The sequence below is a fragment of the Dysidea avara genome, chromosome 12 (assembly GCF_963678975.1).
Source record: "Dysidea avara chromosome 12, odDysAvar1.4, whole genome shotgun sequence".
NCBI classification, from domain to species: domain Eukaryota; kingdom Metazoa; phylum Porifera; class Demospongiae; order Dictyoceratida; family Dysideidae; genus Dysidea; species Dysidea avara.
The window spans coordinates 22,374,500-22,398,727 of record NC_089283.1 but is presented as its reverse complement, the minus strand read 5'-3'; the positions used below and the strand labels follow the sequence as shown (position 1 = coordinate 22,398,727).

The following is a 24,228-nucleotide window of genomic DNA, read 5'->3' as shown; positions in this document are numbered from 1 at the left end:
CCAAAAATAAAGCCAGGAATGGTTGAATTAATGAACAACATCAATCTCAGGATAACAACATATACTCCATTTGGTACTACAAGAGAACTGACCACTCCAGTAACAGAAGTTCACAGCAGAAAAAGAGAAGACACCTCACAGTTAGGACTTAAAGTGAAGGGATATCCATTGTATTTCCTTCTTGATAAGCAAGGCACTTTCCACAATACACGCATGCTCGAAACTTTTGTAACATCAAAGTTTTAAATCAAATAAATTATAACTGCAAATAAATAAGTTACATCATTAAAGGGAATAAATTAGCAGTATGTTAACACATACAAGTCAATAGATCACAAGTAACTGCAATAATAGTTGCTCACAAAAAGTAAGCTAGCAAATAATATGACAGTCCGCAATCATGTTACTCGAACTGGTAATCGTATGTGGGGAGATTAGGACAGTCTAAAGGCTTTAGATAATCCCTCATATGTTACAAAAAACTAGATACAGTTAAGGATCAAACAATATCTGTTCTTGAGTGTTTAAAGGATACAATTATATTCCATGGTCCCATTCTCAAGTATGAAGGAATGAAACCTCTGTACAGAGCTGCTGGACCTTCAGTCCTCAGTGTCTACATGGAACACGCAAGTGATTAATGTACTGTATAAACCTTATCTACATTGGCAAAATATGATGTCATAATTGACAAAAAGGCTGTGGTAGTGTGGGGACTTCATCACGTAGAAATGAACTTTGCTTGCAGATGGAACCATTGGATAATGAAGCGTGTTATGGCAATGTGAGAAAGGTCCAGCTGGCCTAACTTCTGATGTGGATACAAATACGCAGGATACAAATACTGCGTATTTGTATCCTTTTCCCTTGTTGGAACATTATTATAACAAAATACCATCTCTCCCACTACAAAGTCTCCCACACTATAACTGCCATTTTATATGTTGCAACGACCAATGTGGATAAGGTTCATACTTAAAGGTGGTTGGTTATGCTTTAGTTAAAAGGTATAGTGATGCTGACATATTGCAATGAAATATTTCCTGTAAGTATTCAACACGTTAAAAGACCCGTGAAGCATAACCAAGCTCCTTTTTCAGACAGCACTTACAGTTAATAGGCAGTCAACAGAATTCTTGTATAAGTGTTCACAATGGATGAGTGTACGTCCGTCCATTGCAAGTCTCTGGTTCATCATTCTTGTCTGCCAAATGGAAAACAATAAACGTTAACCCAGTACATACAATCAGTAAATTAGTGCAGCAATGAAATGTGAAATTGTACTATTCAGTGAAACACTTCAATAGAAACATGATAAACTGTTACACTTTAATACTATTGATATTATTACAGATTCCAAGCAGTGTCAATCAATAAACTATATCTGTACCTTGACAACATCAATTGGATTGGATGCCAGTGTTGACAGCAGCCCAGCAACAAAACTTGCACTATATTTAGTAACAAGTTATTAATACACTGTGGTGTCAAATGATAGTCTTACCAAATGTGTGTGCCTATGTGGTCTCCCATCAAGTTATAATTTATTATCAACATTTTTGTGAGGTCGTAGGTTGGCATGAGTACGCCAACAACCACAGTCGCTCTTTGTGCAGTAGGACCAACGCCCTATACATATGACACATAAGTTGACAGAACGAAGTATTATTGAGAAAGATATTAAACAACTCACTCTGTATAAACCTCGTAGGCCTTCTTGTCTGTAGACTGTGTAAAAAGCTTCCCACAATGTAGTCGGCTGTGATTGTGTGTGTCCAGCTGCCTGCATCCTCACCTGAAATGATAAACTAATGATTCTGTATGGTGTGAGTGGTGAAGCCTCATTGTATAAACCACAGCAGTGGAATGGATAGGTTTGATGTGGAAAACTATTTAAATAGTTACTGAATTCCACAACATATTATTGTGACCAGATCTGCAAGAACCCCATATGTTAGCGCATTTTTCAAATTTCCATTTTATTACATTTTCTGTATCTAGATAGCCAAAGGGAGGTCAACCCTCTAGAAGCCAAGAACTTTCGAAGTTACAGCACTACAAAGTGGCAACAGCAGAAAAATCGATTACATTTCGTGAGATTCACTGCATGTAACTCTGATATTTCTTTTGCAAACACACAAAATACAGCAATTCATAGCTCTATTACACTCTATAAAGAAGAAATGTTTATCAATACGGTCAATCCTTTCAAATTGCGGTGGCCACCAAGTTATCCCGCTTTCATAGCTTGCGAAGATGGCGAACCACGTGGTGGATGATAACACCTCGCAAGACCCTCTGGTGGACAAACAACTTCAGAATACAGATATGGATGATATTCTCAAGGACCCGACGAAGCGTTCAGAGATTCTGAAGAAGCTCGGACTTCCTGACCCTTCCATCCTGACCCCTAGTGGAAAGGATACAGGTGGAGGTGGTCTACCGCAAATGTGATGCCCCTTTCCAATGTTTGCACCCTGGAACTCGGCGTTTGGCGCAAACATGGCAGGCCTCAAATGGAGGGATCTTCTCGACAGCAACTCGCTCCCAGTCCTGGCGACACAGATCTAGAGACCGGTAAGAATCCCAAGTCTGTCGACAAAGACCTTGTGGAACTCCTAGACGACAGCAAAGCCTTGGAATTTGTGGAATTCAACCCCACAGTTGAAGTGCCAACTGCTTGGACCCCGTCAGAGACGATGGTTAGTTTCTTAGAGAAAAACTTTAACCATTGTCTGCCTGATAGCGAAAGGAACGCAACTCCCCAAAGCCAAACACTCCAGTCCTCATGGCCCTGAAACTAGACGATGACATTGTCGAGCAGCTCAAGAGCAAAGGGAAGGACCCCAGGAGAAAGTTCTGTACAAGCTACAGGAGGCTCTCTTGGATGTGTTGGGACCCCTCATGTGTCTCTGGTCAGACCTAACCAACCCCAGGCTGAGGATGAGGTATCCAAGAAGGAAACTTTACTACTCACCCAACTCTACCCCAACACGTGATTGACTCTAAGGAGATTGATCAATTTAAGCAAAGACTAGCTGGTCTAGCAACAATTATTAATGTTGATTAAGCTATTTGTTTGTTGTTTGTTTGTGATCTGTGCATCATACCCTTTTCAGAGGTCTGCACAGTAATAATATAATAATAATATAATAACGTGCCCTTGTCCTCCTTGGGAGTGCATCAAATGCTGTCAACCAAGAGAGACAGAAGATAGCATTCGTCAGGATTAACCCCAACCTAAAGGCACTAGCCAAGGAGCAGTACGAGAAGAGGTAGGACCAGCTGTTTGGACCTGGCTTCCTGGAGAAAGCCTCAAAGAAAATTGAGACCCAGAAAGCCTTGGCCAAAGTCTTCACTGAGCAGGCATTCCATAAGTGAGCCTGGAATGATGACAAGACAGACCTATGCTTTTTTATTAACAAAAGGTGCCTCTGCGAAGTATGGCAGCAGGACTCAGCACCACACTAAGCCATACAACAGGACATACCAGTAATACAGGTCGCAACAGCAGAAACCAAAACGTCAACCCCCCCCCCCCCCCCCCCCCCATCACCCAGCCCAAGCCAAACCCTCCAAATAAGTTTGTTAGGATCCTCTGTGAGCACAGCTTCACAGCCTGCACTACCACCAGCAGGCAGAGTGGCCCACTGTTTGCACAGCTGGGAACAGATATCCTTGGATGCTAGAGGTAGTGAAATGATATCATCTGGAGTTCTCCCATCCCCCTTCCATCTCACACAATGGACAAGTAACCTCCAGAACAGCAGCTAATAGAGGAGGAGATACAGACACTGATACAGAAGGTCAATACCAACCCAAGGAAAGACCAGTTTGTGAGCAGAATGTTCCTGGTCACAAAAAGGGATGGTTCCTACCATCCAGTAATAAACCTAAGACCACTGAACTGCTTCATTCAGAAGTACCACTTCAAGATGGAAGGGACCGGGATGCACAGAGATCTTCTACAAGTATCCGACTGGATGTGTTCCATTGATCTGAAGGATGCATACCTACCAGTGAGTATTTGCCAGGAACACCAACGGTACCTCTGCTTTACGTGGATGGGGAACACTTACGAATCCACATGCTTGCCCTTCGGACTCACCAGTGCTCCAAGGGTTTTCACCAAGCTGCTGAAACCTGTGATGGCCTTCCTGAGTGGACAGGCATCATCTACCTGGACGACCTGCTGAAAATGAAGCAGTCATTAGTGATTCTACAATCCCAAGTGAACCACACAGTGTCACTACTGGAGTCGCTGGGCTTCACTATCACCAAGAGAAATTCCAACTAGTGCCCTCCCAGCAGATCTGATTGCTGGGTTTTCAGGACTCAGTGGCCATGAAGCTATTCCTCCCCAAGGACAAGCTGCAGCAGATCGTCCAGATGTCCCAGAGCCTCTTGTCTCAACAAACAGTATCCCTCAGAAGTCTCTCTCAGCTACTGGGAAAGATGTGTGCTACTACCCTGGCAGTGCTCCCAGCACCACTATGGTACCAGAGTTTCCAGCAACTGAAGATCCAGTCACTCAGACGGTCGTCATCGTACGACAACCTGGTGACCCTAGACCCACTCTGCATAGAGGAGTTGAAGTGGTGGAGCTCCCAGCTACATCTGTGGAACGGCAGAGATGTCCGCCCCAAGGTGTCATAGACATGGATGCCTCCCTGACAGGTTGGGGAGCACTCTGCAACAGTGTGTGCACGGGAGGGCTGTGGTCCCCAGTGGAAAGGACTCTCCACATCAACCATCTGGATGAACTCACGCATACCGCATCTGAAAAGGTGCAGCACCACAGCAGCCCCTTATCGTCTGAATAGCGAACTATCCATTATGCTTCATTGTCAGCTATGTTCAACCCATTGCAGGGCCGGGGCCCAGAGATTTTGAGTGGTCTGGCCAGACATGGACTGCAATGAAGGTCATAGTCATGCACACTACTCAGTTTTTATTGATCTAATATGATCTGTAAATCAGAGATTATCTGCTTTGGTGTGTTACTTAACTGCATGTGCTATAAGCACACACAGCATGCTAAGCTAGAGGGGTCAGAGGGGCATGCTCTCCCAGGGAAACTTTTGAAAATAGATGCTCTGAAATGGCATCTGGAGGCTATTTTACATGCAGTCTCTTCTTATTGTTAACATCAATGGTAATTTTGTGCTATATTACCAATTAATTGAGTTTCATATCTGACTATTATGGCTAGTAGCCAATTTTATTTTCATGATGTATACAAAAATTTCTCAACGTGAAAGTTTAGTTTTAGAGTGTAACTGCATGCTAATGCATGACACGCATGATCAATTAGCTCGCCATGCAGATGACTCACTGGGTAATTTTAAGACAGTTAACACAGATGTAATGGCTTAGACTACAAGCTATATTCTATACTGAATGCTTTATTAGAGTATCACGATGACTGTTTTATTAGAGTATATTTTATCACTGCTCTATTAGAGCAGGAGCTCATCGAGTCCATAGGACGAGGGAGCATGTAACTCCGCATACTCACAACGTAAACAGCAAAATTCAAACATGGCGGACATTTCTTAACATAGTATATTCCTTATATAGTAGAAGTTGTATCGTAGGGTAAAGAATTACGTAATAATCATGCCACAAATATGCAGCACCTAGATTAATTCGTGAAAGAAAGAGATGGCAAGGAAGGAAACGTCGAGGAAAGGACTTAACTAACGGAGTGAAATAGTGACAAGATTGGAGATTGCTAGAAAGCATTCTTGCTTACCGCGTGACGTAAGTGGGCCGGCTATCAGTCCACGGCGGCAGCACAGAGTTATCTGCAGTAAATACTGAAGGAATCAAGTTTCATCGCTCACTGCTGGAGCAAGAAGACTACAGTATTGTGCCAGTAGTAACGGGTTTAGCGAGCATGCGCGGTATGTGTTTATCCTTATACGGTTACTGTTTAAATTACTATTAATAAATTGCGATGCCATGTTTGAATTTCGCCGTTTACGGAGTTACATGCTCCCTCGTCCTACGGACTCGATGAGCTCCTGATTAGAGTATCTCACTAAAAATCAAGTAGCTGAAAAGTGATTGGCTGGACTGTGGGCTCCGGCCCTGACCCATTGCACAGCATTTTGAATCAAGAACTGTTCATAAAGCACCTCTGCAATTCACACATACCAAAAGAAAGAAATCATGCCATGCACCCCAATCATATTAATTACCGTCTGAAAAGTGAAGTATCCATTACGCTTCGCTGTCAGCTATGTTCAACCCGTTACACAGCAGTACGAATCAAGAACTGTTCGAAAAGCACTACTGCAATCAAAACACCACCATGAAAAATACGGACGATTTCCGTTTCGAAGGTAAGCCATCACGTGCTACCGCCAAATCGACACTTTTCACTGTCAGCAAAGATGAATGGGACACAAAGGAGGACACTGGTAAGTTCATGAAGAATGCATTGTACGTACTGCAGTATGCCAAAAGGCACCTCTCGGGACAAAGTAACGTCGAACAGTGAAAAAATCAAGCCCGTAGCCTTAGCTGTTATCGAGTTACGCTTGCCTGAACGCATCAGTCAGTCAGTCAGTAGAAAATTCCGTTAAATGATGACACCTTAATAGCAAATTAGATTATATAATATGGTACGATAATACTGTATAGTAGGGGTTGGTAATAAATCATATAGATGTCCCTGGACAGTTGGTACCAGTGGTTGTCAATAATTATTTCATCAATACCCTCCATGCGTCGTTCGAAGCTCTAGACCACTCTAAAATTCCGTAGCAACTTGTTGAAAGTGTTTCGGGGCAATCTGAAAGCTTTTTTGGGCTTAGTTTTACCTAACCAATACTGCCTCATCGTCATCAGGGGCTGTTTTTTGGGTGATTTTATTTCGTGGGCCACGACTACTCCTTTGTGGTCCCTACTATACATTACCATCGTAGTGTATGATATGATCATTTCATTTTGGTTATGCCAATTGCCACTTGATCAACATGGGCTAGTAACCCCATTGCAGGTTTTCTATCTTAGGCATTTAGTTGAGTGTTGCACAACCAATTCTAAGATACAGTGTATGTATATGGATGATCAAATTACTTGGCATGGAGTAACAGATGAATATGCAAAAGCTTCATTCTTTGGGCAGCCTGGCAGAGGAGATATTCTTCAAATATAGCAATACCTGGTACTGAGGAAAATTATGGTGAGTAACATGGTGTTAGTGAATTCTTTCTTATGCTAAGTTATAAGTCTGTGTGTATTGCTGTTGAAAGGTTAATTGTAAAGCTGAAACAAAGTGAAATTCACTAATCAAACAGTTTGAATTTTATGGAATTTGATTTGTAATTCTCTGTTTAAAATTCAACGGCTGTGCTTTAAATACACTAGAAAACCTTACACTATAACAAGTATAACTGAAAGAACTTGTCAAAATCTAGTCACATATACCACAACGTACTGCAATTTTTAGCAAAGCTTGGTTACTTTATACTCAAACACTTACTGGAGATGCCTGAACTAGCACAACCAAACAAATATAAGAGCGAATCAAATATTTGCTTCGGCTCTATATTATATAGATAATAAAATATTCTAATAGAGCAGTCAAAGAACTTCAACTCTAATAGAGCAGTCAGGGATGCCTCGACTAATTTTTGGTGACACAGTTAACGGTTGACATTTGAGCACACATTCATGACACTTTTCATTAATTTTTTTTTGTCAAGTCTGCTGCTCTAGGACACGATTATAATTTGGACCAGCTCGGTGAAAGCCAGTCTTATATTACAGTCTTTCCAATCAACCGAGATTGACTCTTGAACTATCTAACATTGCAAATTGTGGAAATGAAATATTTTGTAAGTAATTTTATCCTGACTGACTAATGCCAAGCCTTGATGGGCTTGATGGGCTTGATTTTTTTCACTGTTCAACATCACTTCATCCCGAGGCATGCCTTTTCGCCAACTGCAGTATGTACAATGCATGCATCATGGATTTACCTTTCAAGTTCTTTTCACTGACAACAGTGTCAATTTGCAATAGCATGATATAGTTTCCCCCTTTGACTGTGTTGACTTATTACGCTAATTGCTCGTATTTTCCTAGCGAGTGGATTGATTGCAGACACTTCTTGTACTGTTCTTCATTTGTAACGCTGCGTAATGGGCAGAAAATGAAACATAATGGCCACTTAACTAACTTTCAGTAATTGATTGCTGAGCCCAAGGTAGTACGATGGCTTCCCGGCTATGTTTTCTGTAACAGGAATCATCTGTATTTTCCGTGGAGACTGGATTGATTGCAGAGGTGCTTCTCCTACTGTTCTTCGCTTGTGATGCTATGTAACGGGTTGAACATAGCTGAAAGCAAAGCATAATGACCTCTTCACTTACGATTCAGTAATTGATAATTAGGGCACACGAATTGTTCGTATTTTTCATGGTGACCGGATTGATTCTCCTACTGTTCTTCATTTGTAGCGCTGTGTAACGGGCTGAGCACAGTTGAAAGGAAAGCATAATGGTCACTTTACTTTTGAGTCAGTAATTGCTAGTTGGGGTGCTCGAATCAGACAAAAACAGTGACCCTTAAACCCGCATAATAAAGAAAACTGGATTTAAGCTTAATAAATATGCATGCATTGCACAAAGCACTGTAACTTTCGAAGCGTCCGTTCTATGGCTACGCAATTTACGTCATTCTACTTGTGATGTAACAAAGATTAAAATGATACCTAGGGTTTTACCCTAATGCTAAATGGTGAGGCCAAAACTAGCCGTTAAAATAACTTTTCGGTAAGGAAACACGCAAACCCTTTACATACCTTATAAAATGGTCGATAACTCAATGGTGGTTGCTTCTATCACCTTGCAACAACTTCCATTTGATTCGCCATTAATTTTTCTATCAGACCATATATGAATCACGTGAGTAAACCCACAATCGAAATTAAACACGTGACAAAAATTTTGAAACAGAGATCGCTGTTCATTGCTTCATAAAAAGTAAGCCACTGTAGTTACAGTGTTCATTTAACCTTCTCCAAGTAGCCAATTTAATCAATGTATATTTGTAAGAATTATAGTTACCCAGTGTCACCATGCATTCCTATAATATTGTGTAAATACGCATTCCCCAAAAGTTCTCTGCGGGTTTAAGGGTCAACTCAGCCGTCGTTCTTTCTTATGATGCAGTATGCACGGGTTCACCAGTCATAATAATTTTACAAAAAAAAAGTAAAACAAATATAAGGAGAATTTGAAGTTCAATTAGGGATCATAGAAAAAACAGTAGGAAAACAAGGGAGGGTGCCTACACCTGCAGATATACTAGTGGATATTTAGTCTCTAATTCAGTCATGGAATTAGAGATTAAATGTCCACTAGTATATCTGCTGGTGTAGGTGACCTCCCTTGTTCCACTATTTATTTTCCTTTGATCGCTAATCGAACTTAAAATTCCTGTTTGAAATAACTACAGATATGCTATTGGACATTTATAATGTCCAATATTATATCTGCAGCCTCTCGTTTCACATAATGTATAATAGTCAACCTCTCTTGTTTCACTATTCTTTAAACCAGGTGTGTGCCTTGTTTCCTGAAATTGGTTTGACAAAAACCGTGCGTCTGCATGTCTGCCTAACACCCACGTGAGCAAACAGACTTTGAGCTACAGAAAATAAATCTTCATTCAATGAATAAAGGCTATTTACATACTGTATTAAAGCTCAACTTTCTGTTTTTGTTGTGTTTACTTGAAGGGTGTGTAGCCGGTAACTGAAACCAGGTGAAACAGTTTACTAGGGGCTAGCCTACGTCCTGTAACAGGCGTATAACGACTGAAAAACAATGTAGCAGGCCTCGTAAGCTACCAGGAATGGCGAGTTGAAAGGGAGCATATCCCTTTGTACACGAACGAAAATTAAGAGTAGCCATGAGGCTTTGTGTAGAGAATGTGATGATAAAAAAACTATAAAACAGTTTAAAAGATACTTCTGTATGGTTTAAAGTGGTTTACTCAAGTTACACTTCCTTGGTGATGCATAACAATGTATTTGATGAATTACAAAAATAATTGGTGAATTGTGAAATATGTTTAATTTTGCATGTATTATTACAAAACAAGGCAAAAAAAACAAAGCTATAGCATGCTGTGTAGTTAATATTTACTGGGCACCTGGTTTTAGAAGTAGCACAGCATCCCTTTGATCCCTAATCCAACTTAAAATTCCTAATTTTTCCTTCTACTTGTACCCTAGTATCTAGTCAGAACTATCATACAGCAATCAATGACGTAATATGATTACAAATTTGTACCAAGGAATCAGTGCACCATGTGTGGACCATATGGTGGCTTGACAGTTAATGATGCAATTTCGACTAGACACAATAGCAGACTCTAGCAACTGTGGTAATGTATATGTAAGAGGGAAAACTACCAACACTTATTACATCACAATCAAACGCAATTAATTCCTCCATTAAACACTACACAAATACCTTTAACACATCAGTTGGGTTAGCTATACTGGATGAGATCACTCCTGACAACATTCCAGCGATGATGTTAGTTGGTAAACTACCCTCTAGATTAACCACGAGTAAGTGACTTCATTATGGGAAATATATTAACCATACATGTACCTCTGCTGTGATGAGGAGACAACATCCTCTTAAATCTCTGATACAAACCCATCTTTAATGTACCATAGGATGCCTGACGTAATAACGCTGGTGCTATTCTAAATAGTGAAAATATAATGTGATGGAAATAAATTGTGCAGTTTCACTAGCTGAAAGGAAAGAGCAAAGCAATATTTTTGGACAATATTTGTGAGAATTATATATAGCTCATGTAATACATACAACTTACCCTTTATACAATGCCCTGAATCCTTCTTCGTGAGTGATTCTTCTAATGGCATGGAACATACCCCTGTACCGTGCCTGGCTATATGTGCTGTCATAAATTTGCCCCTGCACCTGTAATCTTATCTTGGTGGTGTCCATAGGGAATGTCCCTAAACAACACAGCAGGATTCAAATTTTGAATTGTGCTATTTACACATATCCTATACATGATGTTACAAAAGACAGTACATTTTGACAAACAACTGGTTGTAATTACCAGAATATTTTGATTCAAGTAAGACAAAACAAGTCATGCCTTTTGATCTAGTTTTGACAAACAATTAAACATCTCCCATACACTCCTCGATCCCAATGAGTCAAGGAGTCTTTTTTTCCCAGATACTGTACTGGCCGAGCATTCTTACAGGTCCTGATTTTATGGTTTACGTCTCTATACGTCGTATTTAACTACGTCCTTAGCTTAAGAATACCCATTTCCAACATTGTGTGCTTGTAGGATTTTAGGCGCGGCAAACATTTCAAATAAACGCACCACATTCTGCCGTGAGGGAGGCTATTCCACCAAGAATGAACGGTTGCGCTGTCCCAATAGCTGCCATAGAGTATTCGTCTGTAGCTTCCCCCCTAATTCTCTTCACTGCTCGACGCTATCTTATTACCGCAATACGCATCCACTCGTTTGTTCTTTAGAAACACAACTCCACGTGTGTAGCACGGGCAAGAAGCCCTACGTTCAATTATGTCACGTGCACTACTTTCTTTACAGTGTGACCGCCTCGTGCAGAAGGCCCCGCGCTAATCGGTTAAAATGTGCGAAGTAGCAATTTCTCCAAACTAAATCCACACAAGTTTTCCGAAATCCAACTTGATCTTTATGAAAACCTCTTCCAACAAAACACCTCTGAAATTTTGGAAACAGATAACCATATCTACCGTATACGTAAAAAGTTTTGAGGTAGAAAACTTTCATAAACAACTATGGCAAGATTCAGTGGAAAATTTTCGTAGCTAGGCAGTTACAAAAGCTAATTATATACATAATTACTGGATTCAGAGGAAAATTTTTTGGTGAAAGGTGATCTATGAAAAATTTCCACGTCAACAATTTTTACGTATACGGTATGGGATAACATGCCAAAGTTGATGGTCATCAAAATTATACAAGATGGTAAAATTTTATTAGTATGGTGTAGCAGTTAAATTCTTGATGGATACAGCATCTATGGGAGGAAAAGGTAGCTAACATTGAACACAAAATATTGGCAATACTTACCACTCGAACTGTCGCTCCAAATGATTTTGGTGTGACGTTTCTCCTAAATTTTGCTCTCACAACACCAGTGTTTCCATGTGGTCGGGTTACACGCCCCCACAATACTCTGTACTTGCTAGCTGTTGTATCCCCATGTTTCTTAACCTTCTTCTTGGCACGGTAGATAAAGGCTATTCTTTTACCCATATAAAACTCCGTCTCATTTCTCTTGTCCACGCCCTCAATCTTAACCAGGGTGGTGCCAGGGTTTTGGTTACGTTGGCCTCGCTGGTACCCAAGGATGATCCCCTTAGTGTATAATCTATTCCAAATAAAGCACACCATATCAATTCAGAAATATCGTAATACATTACTTAGGTACACTTTACACTGCACAAAAGTTGTACCTTACTGATGGCTTTTCACTCATACTAGCCAGGTAACGACCACCTATGCAAAGTACCAAAAAATTGCAATTAACACGACACTTTGGTTGCAAAAGACAACCTCAATATTAGCACAAAATACGACTTATAGTACTAAACAAGGGCAGCGATTAAACTAAAATAGTAGGATTAAGAGTATATTTACCGATGCAAACTCACACGCTGGCAAGAAGATTCTAACAATTTAGGTCAAGAGCACGTGTATACCCACGTGGACAATTTGAACTCCGACTCGCTAATGAGCGCGCTGCTGATATTAAATAGCTCTGCTCGTAATGTCTTGAGAAATTTTAGAAAAGTACGTATTATATTGTAAGCAAACAGTTTTGTGCATACATGTATTTTCAACTTAGGTTTGTGGTTTTCCAATTATCGCACACCACAGGGGATTTGCAAGTGACTCAGTAGTATGTAACAGTTTTGTATGTGTGTGCATGTGATCATGTGCTGCACATGTAGCAAGATGTTGAAAAGATACGGAACATCGGAATTTCAGCTCACATCGACTCTGGCAAGACAACACTTACAGAACGAGTTTTATTCTACACAGGGAGAATATCTCAAATGCACGAGGTAACACAACATAATTTTTATCATGTTTACAATTGAGCTGTTAGGTTAAAGGCAAAGATAACATAGGAGCTACTATGGACTACATGGACCTTGAGAGGCAGAGAGGAATTACTATTCAGGTATGTGTGTCATAATTTCATTGTCACCAGTAAAATGATGTTAATTATTTACCGATAGTCGGCAGCAACATACACCGCATGGAATGATACTAATATCAATATCATTGATACTCCTGGTATATATATATACAATATCATATTTTTTTGTGGTATTGTTTGCTGGTGAAGGTCATGTTGATTTTACAATTGAAGTGGAGAGGTCACTGAGGGTTCTTGATGGAGCTGTACTGGTGTTGTGTAGTGTAGGAGGTGTGCAGGTAATGTATGTAGTATAGTTATTTGTGTGTGTGTGTGTGTGTGTGTGTGTGTCTTGCTGCCTGTAGTGATCTCAGTAAAACCTGTCTAGTCAACCTTTCAATTTCGAGTTAGTCTGGCTTCTAGGTGACTTTATTATACAAGAGCTTGTAAGACTGGTTTCACTGTATCATAATGGACACTCAGTGGTATCTCTGTTACGGTCCACACCTTTTACAGAGCCAGACATTGACAGTTAACAGACAAATGAAACGATACAGTGTACCCTGTATAGCATTCATTAATAAACTGGACAGGTTAGTAGTGTAATATGCTATAGTGGCTGTTATATATCATGTGGAACATGTAGGCTTGGAGCTAACCCAGACCGAGTATTATCCCAACTCAGGTAGTGTTGTGTATGTTACTGTATCTTGCTAATAATATTTTGAGCAGGTCTAAACTACACCACAATGCTGCAGCTCTTCACATTCCCATTGGCTTACAGAGTGATCACAAGGGGATCGTTGATGTGATACGGAATAAGGCAGTATATTTTGAAGGAGACTATGGGTAAGTGTGAAGTTGAAGTACCACAGAGTCTAGTCACATACTTTTGTGTGTATACATGTTTGTGCACTCGTGACCCGGCCATATACCATACTGCTGTCATGCCAGATACAAATTTTGTGTTAAGGTATTTGTACATGCATGTCTCAATACATTAGATCTTGTCCAGCTCACAAATTATGTTATAATTTACAGCACTGAGATAAGAGAGGAAGAAGTACCAAATGAGTTTAAATCTCTAGCTGATAGCAAACGGATGGAGCTAATCGGTATGCTGTGTCCTCTAGTGTAGCTAGTCTTTAGCATTGCTTGCGTGTCAGAAATGGTTGCTAACGTTGATGAAAAACTTGGAGAAATGTTTCTTGAGGACAGACAACCAACAGAAGAGGAATTAATGGTGCATAATTTATTGTCATGTTGTTAAGTATTGAATCAGCCCGTAAAGGCTGCTATCAGAAGAGCAACTATAAAGAGACAGTTCACTCCAGTACTAATGGGATCTGCACTGAAGAATAAAGGAGTACAGGTCTGCATCCAGTAGGGCTTGTACTAATGTTATTGCATCATGTTAGCCATTGTTAGATGCTGTAGTGGACTATCTCCCCAACCCGTCTGAAGTTCCCAACTATGCACTAGATACAGACAAGTATACCTACATAGTCCTTACTGTGAAATACGAATTACATTTGTGATTTGCAGTAATGAAGAGAAGGTTTTGTTAGACCCATCTAGGGATGGGTCTCAGCCATTTCTGGGACTAGCATTTAAATTAGAAGTATGTGTGTACACTTGGTTAATTGTAGCTGAAGTGTTGGTGTATGTTATTAGGCTGGCAAGTTTGGTCAACTGACATACATGAGAGTGTATCAAGGCGCCATCAGTCGTGGTAGTACGATGGTGAATACAAGAACTAGAAAGAAGTTGAGATTGTCACGTCTTGTACGAATGCATAGCAATCAAATGGAGGTGTGTGTGTGTGTGTGTGTGTGTGTGTGTGTGTGTGTGTGTGTGTGTGTGTGTGCTTGTGCTTGCGTGTGTGTGTGCGCGCATGCTGCATGCACTACACCAAGTAGGAGTTGTATATGAAGATTTTTTTTGTATTGTTATTGAAGGAAATTTCTGAGGCCAGAGCAGGGGACATTTGTGCTTTGTTTGGCATAGACTGTCACTCAGGTGACTCATTCAGTCACTCTAAGACAACCTCCTTAACTATGGTATGTATGAATGAGTAATACACATGTGGTATGATAGACCTATTGGTTGTTACCTGTGTAGGAGTCGATACATGTACCAGACCCTGTCATCTCCCTAGCCATCCACCCTGACAGTAAGGTAAGAATGTATACAATGGGTACTTGCACGTAGTGGGGATGACATGATGGAAATTTTAACATGTTATATCTAACATATAATGTCAATGACATTTATGTCACAATATACAACTTGTTCTAGTAAAATCATATTTCTTGTAAAGCACAAGGAAATAGTAATAAAAGCTTGCATTTACATAAATGCTACTACGGAGAGAGTTTGTTCTCAGTTTCTGTGCAATACCATGTACTGAATTTAAAAAAATACCAATTTTGCTGTCACATACAGTATGGCATGCTATTTTGTCGCATGACATCATATATGTTGTTAATATAGCGGATTTTTTTTCGAGGGGGAAATTTTTTGGTGGATTGCCACCATCTAAAATTTTAAGGAGGAGATTTTCACTTCTTCACAATCTTTTGTGCTCTTATAATGCTCAAGTAGTACAACTTGATTGAGCTGCAAATTTCAAGGCAGAAATTTTTTGTGGATGCGTAGCTGCTATTCCATGAAAATCACGTAAATTTTCAACCTCGGAAAAAAAAAACCACTATACGGTATTATGTCACAACTATCACTGAATCTTTACTTTACAGTTCATGTATGTATGTACATGTATGGTCACATGAACGATATGTTTATATGCATGGTACCCCTTGTAGGATGACCTTGAAAAATTCTCCAAAGGCATCAACAGATTTCAGAAAGAAGACCCCACATTTAAGGTTCACTATGATGATGAAAGCAGAGAGGTACAACAGTGTGTTTGCACATGTGATGTACCATCGATTGTATCTTTTTGTTGTAGACTATAATTTCTGGAATGGGAGAACTTCATTTAGAGATCTACGCTGAGGTAACTATTACTGTACTAAATATTAAAAGCTAAAATTTGTATATGTGCAGAGAATGCGTACTGAATATAACTGTCCATGTACAACTGGCAAGCCAAAAGTAGCATTCCGAGAGACCATACAGCAACCCACACGGTTAGTACAAAGCTAATGCAGTATTGTTCATATACATTTGTTACTGCTGTACTTGAAAACACAACAGGTTTAACTATACACACAAGAGACAGTCTGGTGGTGCAGGACAGTATGGTAAAATTGAAGGAGAATTAATTGTGAGTTTTCTTAATGCTATGTGTGGCAGTAATAGTGTGTGTGTGGCCTGCAGCCTTTGGAAGAGAGTGAGTATACCAAGTTGGAATTTGTTGATGATACAATTGGAATGAATATACCCAGGAATTACATCCCTGCTATTGAGAAGGTAAGCAACAAAGGCAGAAAGAATTTGTGTTGCGCTGAAAAAGTACCATATTTCCTCGTATAAAAGCCGCATTTGATTAAACTCCCATCTTGATTATAAGCCAGGGTGTTTCCAGCACCTTTGGAAAATAAACGCCTGGTCTTAAATAGAGGCCCGGGCTATTACTTGAGTCTGCTGTTAATAACTTTACTTGTTCCCCTTGTTGCTTCTGCTTCTTCATACTGTGGAGTTTAGAGCCTTCTGAGGGATGAAGGTACTACGAGTAATCACATGAGTAGTCCAGACAAGTCCAAGTACATGCAGATATGTATGATACAACTATTTTCCAATCATTTTAAGCCTTGCCTTACACTTACTTATATAGACGTTTTTCCAGTGTAACGGACTAACTTAGTAAAATCCGGAAATGCGTTACATTGGTAGGCAACTATGCCAACCACTTGTGTGGTTGTAGGTTGTAATAACCGCAAGTCTAAGCAAAGCCTTATCGGTTTTTATCGGTTTCCAAAAAGAAAAGAAGAGGAAGAGCGTCGTCGAAAGTGGATTACCTTTGTTTCAAGGAAGAACAGCGATGGTTCGGCTTGGAAACCGGGTAAAGGAGCCCGGGTTTGTTCAGAACATTTCATAACGGGCAAAAAGTCTAACATGTATACTATCCCTGACTACGTACCATCTATTAAAGCCAAGAAGCCACGAACTGCTGAATGTAATGCCACCCTGTCTCGTTTTGAACGTGCTAGCCGTCAAGCCAAATCACAGACGGAGAGGAGAAGGAAAGAAGAGAGAGACGCGCTGGAGCTTAGAAGAGTGGAGGAGGAGAAGAATCGTCGAAGCATTTGTGGTTTTAACAACGACCACATGTACACTGGCCCATACACTCGTCAAGTAGAGAACGGTGAAGAATCAAGGGAAGAACCACTGATGGAAGACTGTATCATTGGGGCAGAACTCGAGGTAGCGGAACTTGTAGACGACACAAGTTTACTGATAGATTTGCAGCCAGAATTGTTACAACCAAAGCACGATATTGCCACAGATTGTTGTATCCCAGCAGAAATAGGTATGGTAGTTGTTAGTTCAGTACAGTAATTCCTAGCTAACTGGGTAATTTCAACTCATCTGCACCCAATAGTGTTTTCTGCCTAATTCAGCCCGGCACCAGCCAGGAAATATTTAGTTCCAAGTTGACTAGAGTAGACAGATTTCACTGTAATAATGATTGCACGCTTGCACCTAAATACTCTTATGTACTTGTGTGTTTGAACTTGGAACTTAGTCTCACGTAGCCAGACCTTTTCCACACAGGGGCTTATTGATTCCAATAAGCTGCTGCTCGTAAAAGATTCTGGGAGATTTGGAATAACAAACTTGTTTTAGCACCCTACAAGTCTGTAGGGTGTTACATGGTTAAATGGTTATATTCTTCATGTCGCAATGCAATGTCACAATAATTATATGCAGACTCTAATTAGTTTTGAATCGAACTCAACGGAGACTGCATATATATATATATACCACACCTGTGGTTGAGATCAAAAGCGCCGCACTGTGGTATATAACTGATATACCAGGCAAACTGTGGTATGTAATTGATATCCCACGCTTTGTGCATGGCTACGTTTACCATATATAGTGTAACTTCACACATTCCGCGATATTCTTATCTAATAACAAGCACCTGAATCAACCAACAATTATTCACCTGAGCAATTTTCGATGAACTCTTGTCTCCTTCACTAACTTCAATAATCGCGAGTGGGTAGGCGTGGCATAGAGCCTATAATATAAAACGCCTGATCCATCAAGGATTTCAAGTCTCTAATACTGACAAGAGCCTAGAATCACTCACCTGAGTAAGGAGGATTTTTAATGAACTTTTGTCTCCTTCACTAATCGTGAGTAAATGGGCGTGGCACCATTGAATCTAAAATGTCTGATCCATCAAGGATGTCTACTCAACAGGTGCTGTTTCACTATACTTTGCCATCTATAATCGTTTCATCTACTGGGCTGTAGAATATAACAGTTATAACACGATTACTTGGGATATGACAAAAATATAAGCACTAGCGCCTGCAGTGCTTGTGCATATATATTTGTCATATCCCTTGTAGGCGTGTTATAGCTATAAAATATATATTGTGACATTGCATCATGCACTGCAACCACTTGTTTCATTAACACCCTACAGATTTGCTACTCCAAATCTCCCAGGCCCTTTTGCAAGCTGGAACTTTAAATGGAATCGATAAGCCCCTGCACGAAAAAAGGTCTGGCTACGTGAGACTACTTGAAACTATTAACAGCTTTGGACAATCCTTAGTTTTTTGAACTTGACTTGTAAATAATGCTTTGTTTTATTTATTGTTATATTACTTCTTATAGAGTGCCAGACAGAAGTAACTTGGAACACAGTTGAACAGCGGAACAACCTGCTAGAAACATTGTTACATCAAAGGCCTGAATTCAGTGTGTCAACACTACTGAAGGGAAATGATAAACTGACTCGATTTTATATGGGAATGCCAACTTACAACAGTTTTGTAGCTTTTGTAAACTACATTGAACCCAAAGCTCTACATTTACAACCTTGGCGAGGAAGTGAAACCGCCAAGCTGGATGAAGCTGTTTCAGCGGAAGTGTCGAGTTCACGAAGAAAAGGGTTTTCGTCATTGCCAGTGGCCGAGCAGCTGTTTGCAGTATTGATCAAGTTACGACGAGGGCTAGAATCTCTTGATGTTAGCATCAGGTTTAAGATCAGTGAGACTACTTACAGTAGAATGTTCACAACTTGGATAACATTTTTATCGAAAGAACTTAGATTACTTTTTCCATTTCCATCAAGGCACCTTGTGCAACAGTGGCTACCCGATCGTTTTAAGAAGTTCAGTAACATCCGTGTAATCATCGACTGTTATGAGATTGAGTGCCAGAGGCCATCTGGCTTGCTCAATTCCTCAAAGACCTATTCACAGTATAAAAGTCGTAATACCTGGAAAATTCTTGTAGGATGTACACCCACAGGACTGATAAGCTTTATGTCAGAAGCATGGGGTGGAAGGATATCTGACAAAGAACTGACTGAAAGGTCAGGTCTGTTGGACATGCTAGAACCAGGGGACATGATAATGGCAGATAAGGGATTAGACATTCAAGAAATGGTAGCAGCTAGAGGAATCCTAGTAAATGTTCCTCCTCGGTTAGAATCTAAGCAAAAACAAATGCCAGCCTCAGATGTCGAGAAGACCCGGAGAATAGCTGAACTACGCATCCATGTGGAAAGGGCAATTGGAAGGGGACGTCGTTTTAAAGTCTTGAATGAAAAGTTCCCTAGCACAATGTATGATTTGGTTAGTGATGTTAACTCAGTATGTATGTATATTACTAACTTTGATAATCCCCTGGTCGTTTAATTATTAATTAATGACTTAAAATGTTGTAATATTTGAAATATTGTAAAACAGTGTAGTGATACACATACAAAGAAAATACACAAGTACAAATAAGATAAAATCACTTTATCACTTGGCATTTTCCTTGTAGCACCAATGGACCAGACTTTGTCAGTATATTGGATTGGTCTTTGGCTTATCTTAGTTTGTTAGCAACAATAATAATGCTAGGAATTTTTTATTAATGTTGCTTCTAATCACTAATGAAGAGAGCCTGGGTGTGAGAATTTTTATGCAGTCACTCCAAACTTCTCTAGGAACATGCACCTCGACAACAGTTCTGGTACAACATGGTAGAGGTAAAACTGTTCTAGTTTCTCTTCTAGGTTCTTCCAGTAGTCTGCATCAGCCAAAATCCTGTCTACCACCACAACGCCATTGCTGTACACAATGAAGTCACACCACTCAACACCTAATATTGCCATTTCTCCCTGTACTTGTGCATAATATCCATGGTTGGTAGGAAGGTGTAAGAGGCCATCAGATCCTTTCTTCATGAAAAAGGCAGGAAACTGTTCTGCTATCTCAGTGGGAGTGAGTTCAATTGTGATGGTACTCTTAATACTATATGGACACTTTATTTCAAGACAGCCATAACAACAAGTGTCAGTACTCCTACATAATATCTTCCCATCTGATGATGCTCCTAGGAAACTTTTGTCAAGTAGAAAATGTAACCCCGTCGGTTGCACTATCATGTCTTCACCAATAGATTGCCTGTTTTCTAAATAACATTGCCTGGCCTTTGCTTCGTTTTCTTTTCCCCACCGCATTGCAGGAGGTATGTACTCCATGGGTCCATTATATCCCATAATGTCTATAACTAGTCTAGTTGGATCTGTTGCAGCTCGTCTCTTCAATATCTCACCAAACCGAGAACTAGTGAGCCTTCCATTATGTAGCACTATCCACAGTTCACTATCGGACTGCGTACGAGTAGCAGCTTCTATTGCTTCCACTTGACTGTTAGAAAGCTGCGTGCTACTAATGAAGCGATGACAATCAACTACAGATGGATCAACTTGTACAGCATGTGTTTCACTGTTCCATGTTTTGTGTGAGAATAAAACATGATTCCAATGACTAGGATTATTGATCTCTGCAGCAGGCTGCAAACATCTAGGGTTTGGCGAGTCATGCCAAAACTGCTGTAGGCCTGTATTGGGTACAGAATTCTGCAAATCTGTCAATAACAAATGTAAATGGTTTTGATCAATTTCAACGCGATGTTCTGGTAAACGTGGATCAAATGAGCTTCTCTTGATTTCACTAACTCCTTGTGTTTCAGATCTAGGGGTGTCACCATGACTAGGTTTCACAAATTTCATATTCCGTGCACATTCTGGAGAAACTACTTTTTTGGCAGTTGATGCCAAGCCATAGGTTGCGAAGTCTTTGATAATTCTGATGGCAATTCCTCATCATTAGCATGATAATCAATAAAAAACAAAAGAACTGCAATGTGATTGCATGCCTGACCTAACCTATAAAGTACATAGTGTACATAATACATAAATTTTGCACCTATCATGTATTGCCTTTAAACTATTATATATATATATATGGGACTATGGTGGGGATTTGACATAGCATAAGGCCCAGTTTCAACATGGGGATTATTTGATGCTGTATAGAAAGTACAAAAACAAAAAATACTTGGGCACTTAATGAATAGATGTCCAATACTTTTCCCCTGTAAAGCTCCACCTATGCCCAAGGGAGTGGGGCGATACAATTATAGGTGCATTACACCCACTGGTCACTTACCCTGATACACAAGAACATTTCCCAGCATACACGTCGTCATTGTCACCATTGACTACAACGTACACCTCAAGTGGAGTCTCGCAAGACAGGGAATGATATACATAGGCTCTGAAGTACAGGACTCTCAATTTCAAATCATTGCTGACATGACATTGATACAGCCATACATTCTTTACAAAGCCGTCATAAAAGAACTTAAAGGCTTTCAACTGCCTGTACGCATTCATGCTTTGCATATCAAACGTCTTGTCCCTTCCATACACAAGATATACTACCAAATTCATTAAGGTGAACTCCATCAGTATTCCAGACAACTTCTTTTCCCACCAAGTCACACTCGCAAAAGATGGCAGGCTGCGAAGGACGCGCTTTGTTTCTTCAGTCAAGTAAGATATGGTGGTGATATCATCTGACTCGGGATTTCCACACTGCAAAGCCTCAATACGAGCCATCCCCATAATTCGATCGATAATGTCATCCTTTCTAATGGAACTGGTTAAACGAACGTGAACTTCCTTAGCGAGCGTCTTCAATTCTTGCACCTTCAGCTTCTGCAACAATGTAGCAAGCAACTCTACTTCTTCATCAACCAGCTCCTGGCCTCGGAAAAGTAATTCCTTGGCTTCACAGAGCACCGCCATTGTTGCGTTGCCTACCAACGTGACTAATTCCGGATTTTACGGACAACTTCGTTATACTGGAAAAACGTCTATAGTCAACACACTGTATCACTGTTTTCTATGCTTACCATTACAGTTGGTGCGAGTTGGTATCTATTATCTATGCAACCACCACCGGAATTTGATTAAATGCCGGGCATCGGTCAGACCAATTGAAATAAAAGCCCGGTCTCAAATAAAGGCCCTATTCATTTACAGGCCAGGTCAAAAATTCTGGGAAGGAAATAAAAGCCTGGGCTTATATTCGAGGAAATACAGTAATAATTTTTTCTGGTTTACCATGAAAGCAACAACCCTGTAATAGACTTTACAAGTGTGCACTGTCCTACGAAGTTTTGTTTTTACAAACAGGCCACTAATGTAACTTGTTAAATGCCAATGGGTGGCATGTGATACAATGTATTGTAAAATTTTACACATAATATCAACCATAATTATTATGGATTCTCTGCACAATTCACACTGTAGGGTTTTTATGAAGCATGTGAACGAGGCATGTTAACAGGACACAAGATATCTGGGGTGAAGATGGTATTAAAAGATGGACAGCATCATGCAGTCGACTCCAGTGAGGCGTCATTCAGGGCCGCCGCCATGGGAGCAATAAAACAAGGTGTGTAGCAAGGTGTATGTGTACTTATAAAAGTGATGCTGTGTTTGATATGTGTACAGTATTTCCTATTGGTAACCCTTGTGTGCTGGAACCTGTGATGGCAGTTGAGGTTACTGTTCCTGAGGAATTTCAGGTGAAATTACTTTGTCTTGTTTGCCAAAAAAATAGTATTACGCTGCTGGAAAAAAATGTAATTAAGACATTATGTCATCTACAGTGATCAGCTCCAACCACCATTTTAAGTGTCCTGAATATCATAATGCTAGAGCACTATTGGTTTGTCCCAAAGGTGTTCCTGTTATATTGATTCCATTGTCATTGCTCTGTCTGTGCATCGGTACTCATACACACCGTGTTGGGATGTCCCCCCCCACAGGGTGCAGTTATTGCTGGATTGAACAGACGGAGGGCACTCATCACCAACACTGAAGGTATTGAGGGCTATTTCACCATATATTGTGAGGTATGTGTAGTGTATAGTGTAGTGTAGTGTAGTGTGTATTATGTATTGTATGTGTAGGTACCTCTCAATGACATGTTTGGATATGCAACTGAATTACGATCAAATACACAAGTGAGTAAATACTTTGGTCTTGTGATGAAAAACCTGATATTCCCAAACTAGAAGAAGTTGGTCACACATTAGTTTTTGGCAGAATATAATGTCGCTGAAGTCCGATCATCATGTGTCACTACACATTGCATATACATGTGGTAGAAGGAATTGATCAGGATTTTTTTTGAGAGAGAGAGCACAAGATTTCAATGGGTGATTGTGATCAACTTCCTCTTCCTATAATTTCACAATCATTGTATCATGCACGTAAATAGTAGGTACTTTTGTTGTTGCTATAAAGTAGTTGAAATAGAAGGCCATGCTCAATTATATCTTACAGGGAAAAGGAGAATTTACAATGGAGTACCTCAAATACCAGCAAACATTGCCAAAACTGGAGAGTGAACTGATTAACAAATTTCAGGAGGAACACCAGAAGAAGAAAAAATGATGTATATAATTGTATCCAAATTAATTATTAATTTTATTTATTTCATTACGTATTCCGGATACTA

General features: G+C 40.0%; 3 protein-coding genes across 3 annotated transcripts; 2 read left to right on the top strand and 1 right to left on the bottom strand.

The window, feature by feature from the left end:
* Positions 1-236: 236 nt before the first annotated feature.
* LOC136240609 (kidney mitochondrial carrier protein 1-like) lies at positions 237-12,834 on the bottom strand. Its single transcript, XM_066031622.1, has 13 exons — positions 12,723-12,834; positions 12,525-12,567; positions 12,135-12,439; positions 11,398-11,457; positions 10,867-11,014; positions 10,638-10,735; positions 10,494-10,579; positions 1,694-1,795; positions 1,505-1,629; positions 1,391-1,451; positions 1,112-1,204; positions 536-616; positions 237-482 (listed from the first exon to the last, which is right to left on the bottom strand). Exons 2-13 carry the CDS (start codon positions 12,545-12,547, stop codon positions 435-437), a joined length of 1,230 nt encoding a protein of 409 aa, XP_065887694.1. The 5' UTR covers positions 12,548-12,567; positions 12,723-12,834; the 3' UTR covers positions 237-434.
* On the top strand, positions 12,719-24,212 carry LOC136240593 (elongation factor G, mitochondrial-like). Its single transcript, XM_066031604.1, has 27 exons — positions 12,719-12,861; positions 12,917-12,970; positions 13,023-13,136; positions 13,181-13,255; positions 13,314-13,371; positions 13,424-13,512; positions 13,730-13,806; positions 13,860-13,898; positions 13,946-14,062; positions 14,255-14,328; positions 14,380-14,456; positions 14,505-14,585; positions 14,632-14,705; positions 14,759-14,834; positions 14,888-15,025; positions 15,172-15,273; positions 15,335-15,391; positions 16,036-16,125; positions 16,182-16,229; positions 16,280-16,362; positions 16,430-16,499; positions 16,553-16,645; positions 23,013-23,157; positions 23,217-23,290; positions 23,534-23,620; positions 23,678-23,731; positions 24,054-24,212. The coding sequence occupies exons 1-27, from the start codon at positions 12,802-12,804 to the stop codon at positions 24,162-24,164; spliced, it is 2,217 nt and encodes a 738-aa protein (XP_065887676.1). The 5' UTR covers positions 12,719-12,801; the 3' UTR covers positions 24,165-24,212.
* Positions 16,699-21,322, top strand: LOC136240595 (uncharacterized). The gene is made up of 2 exons (XM_066031606.1): positions 16,699-17,705; positions 19,031-21,322. Exons 1-2 carry the CDS (start codon positions 17,075-17,077, stop codon positions 20,056-20,058), a joined length of 1,659 nt encoding a protein of 552 aa, XP_065887678.1. The 5' UTR covers positions 16,699-17,074; the 3' UTR covers positions 20,059-21,322.
* Positions 24,213-24,228: the final 16 nt, after the last annotated feature.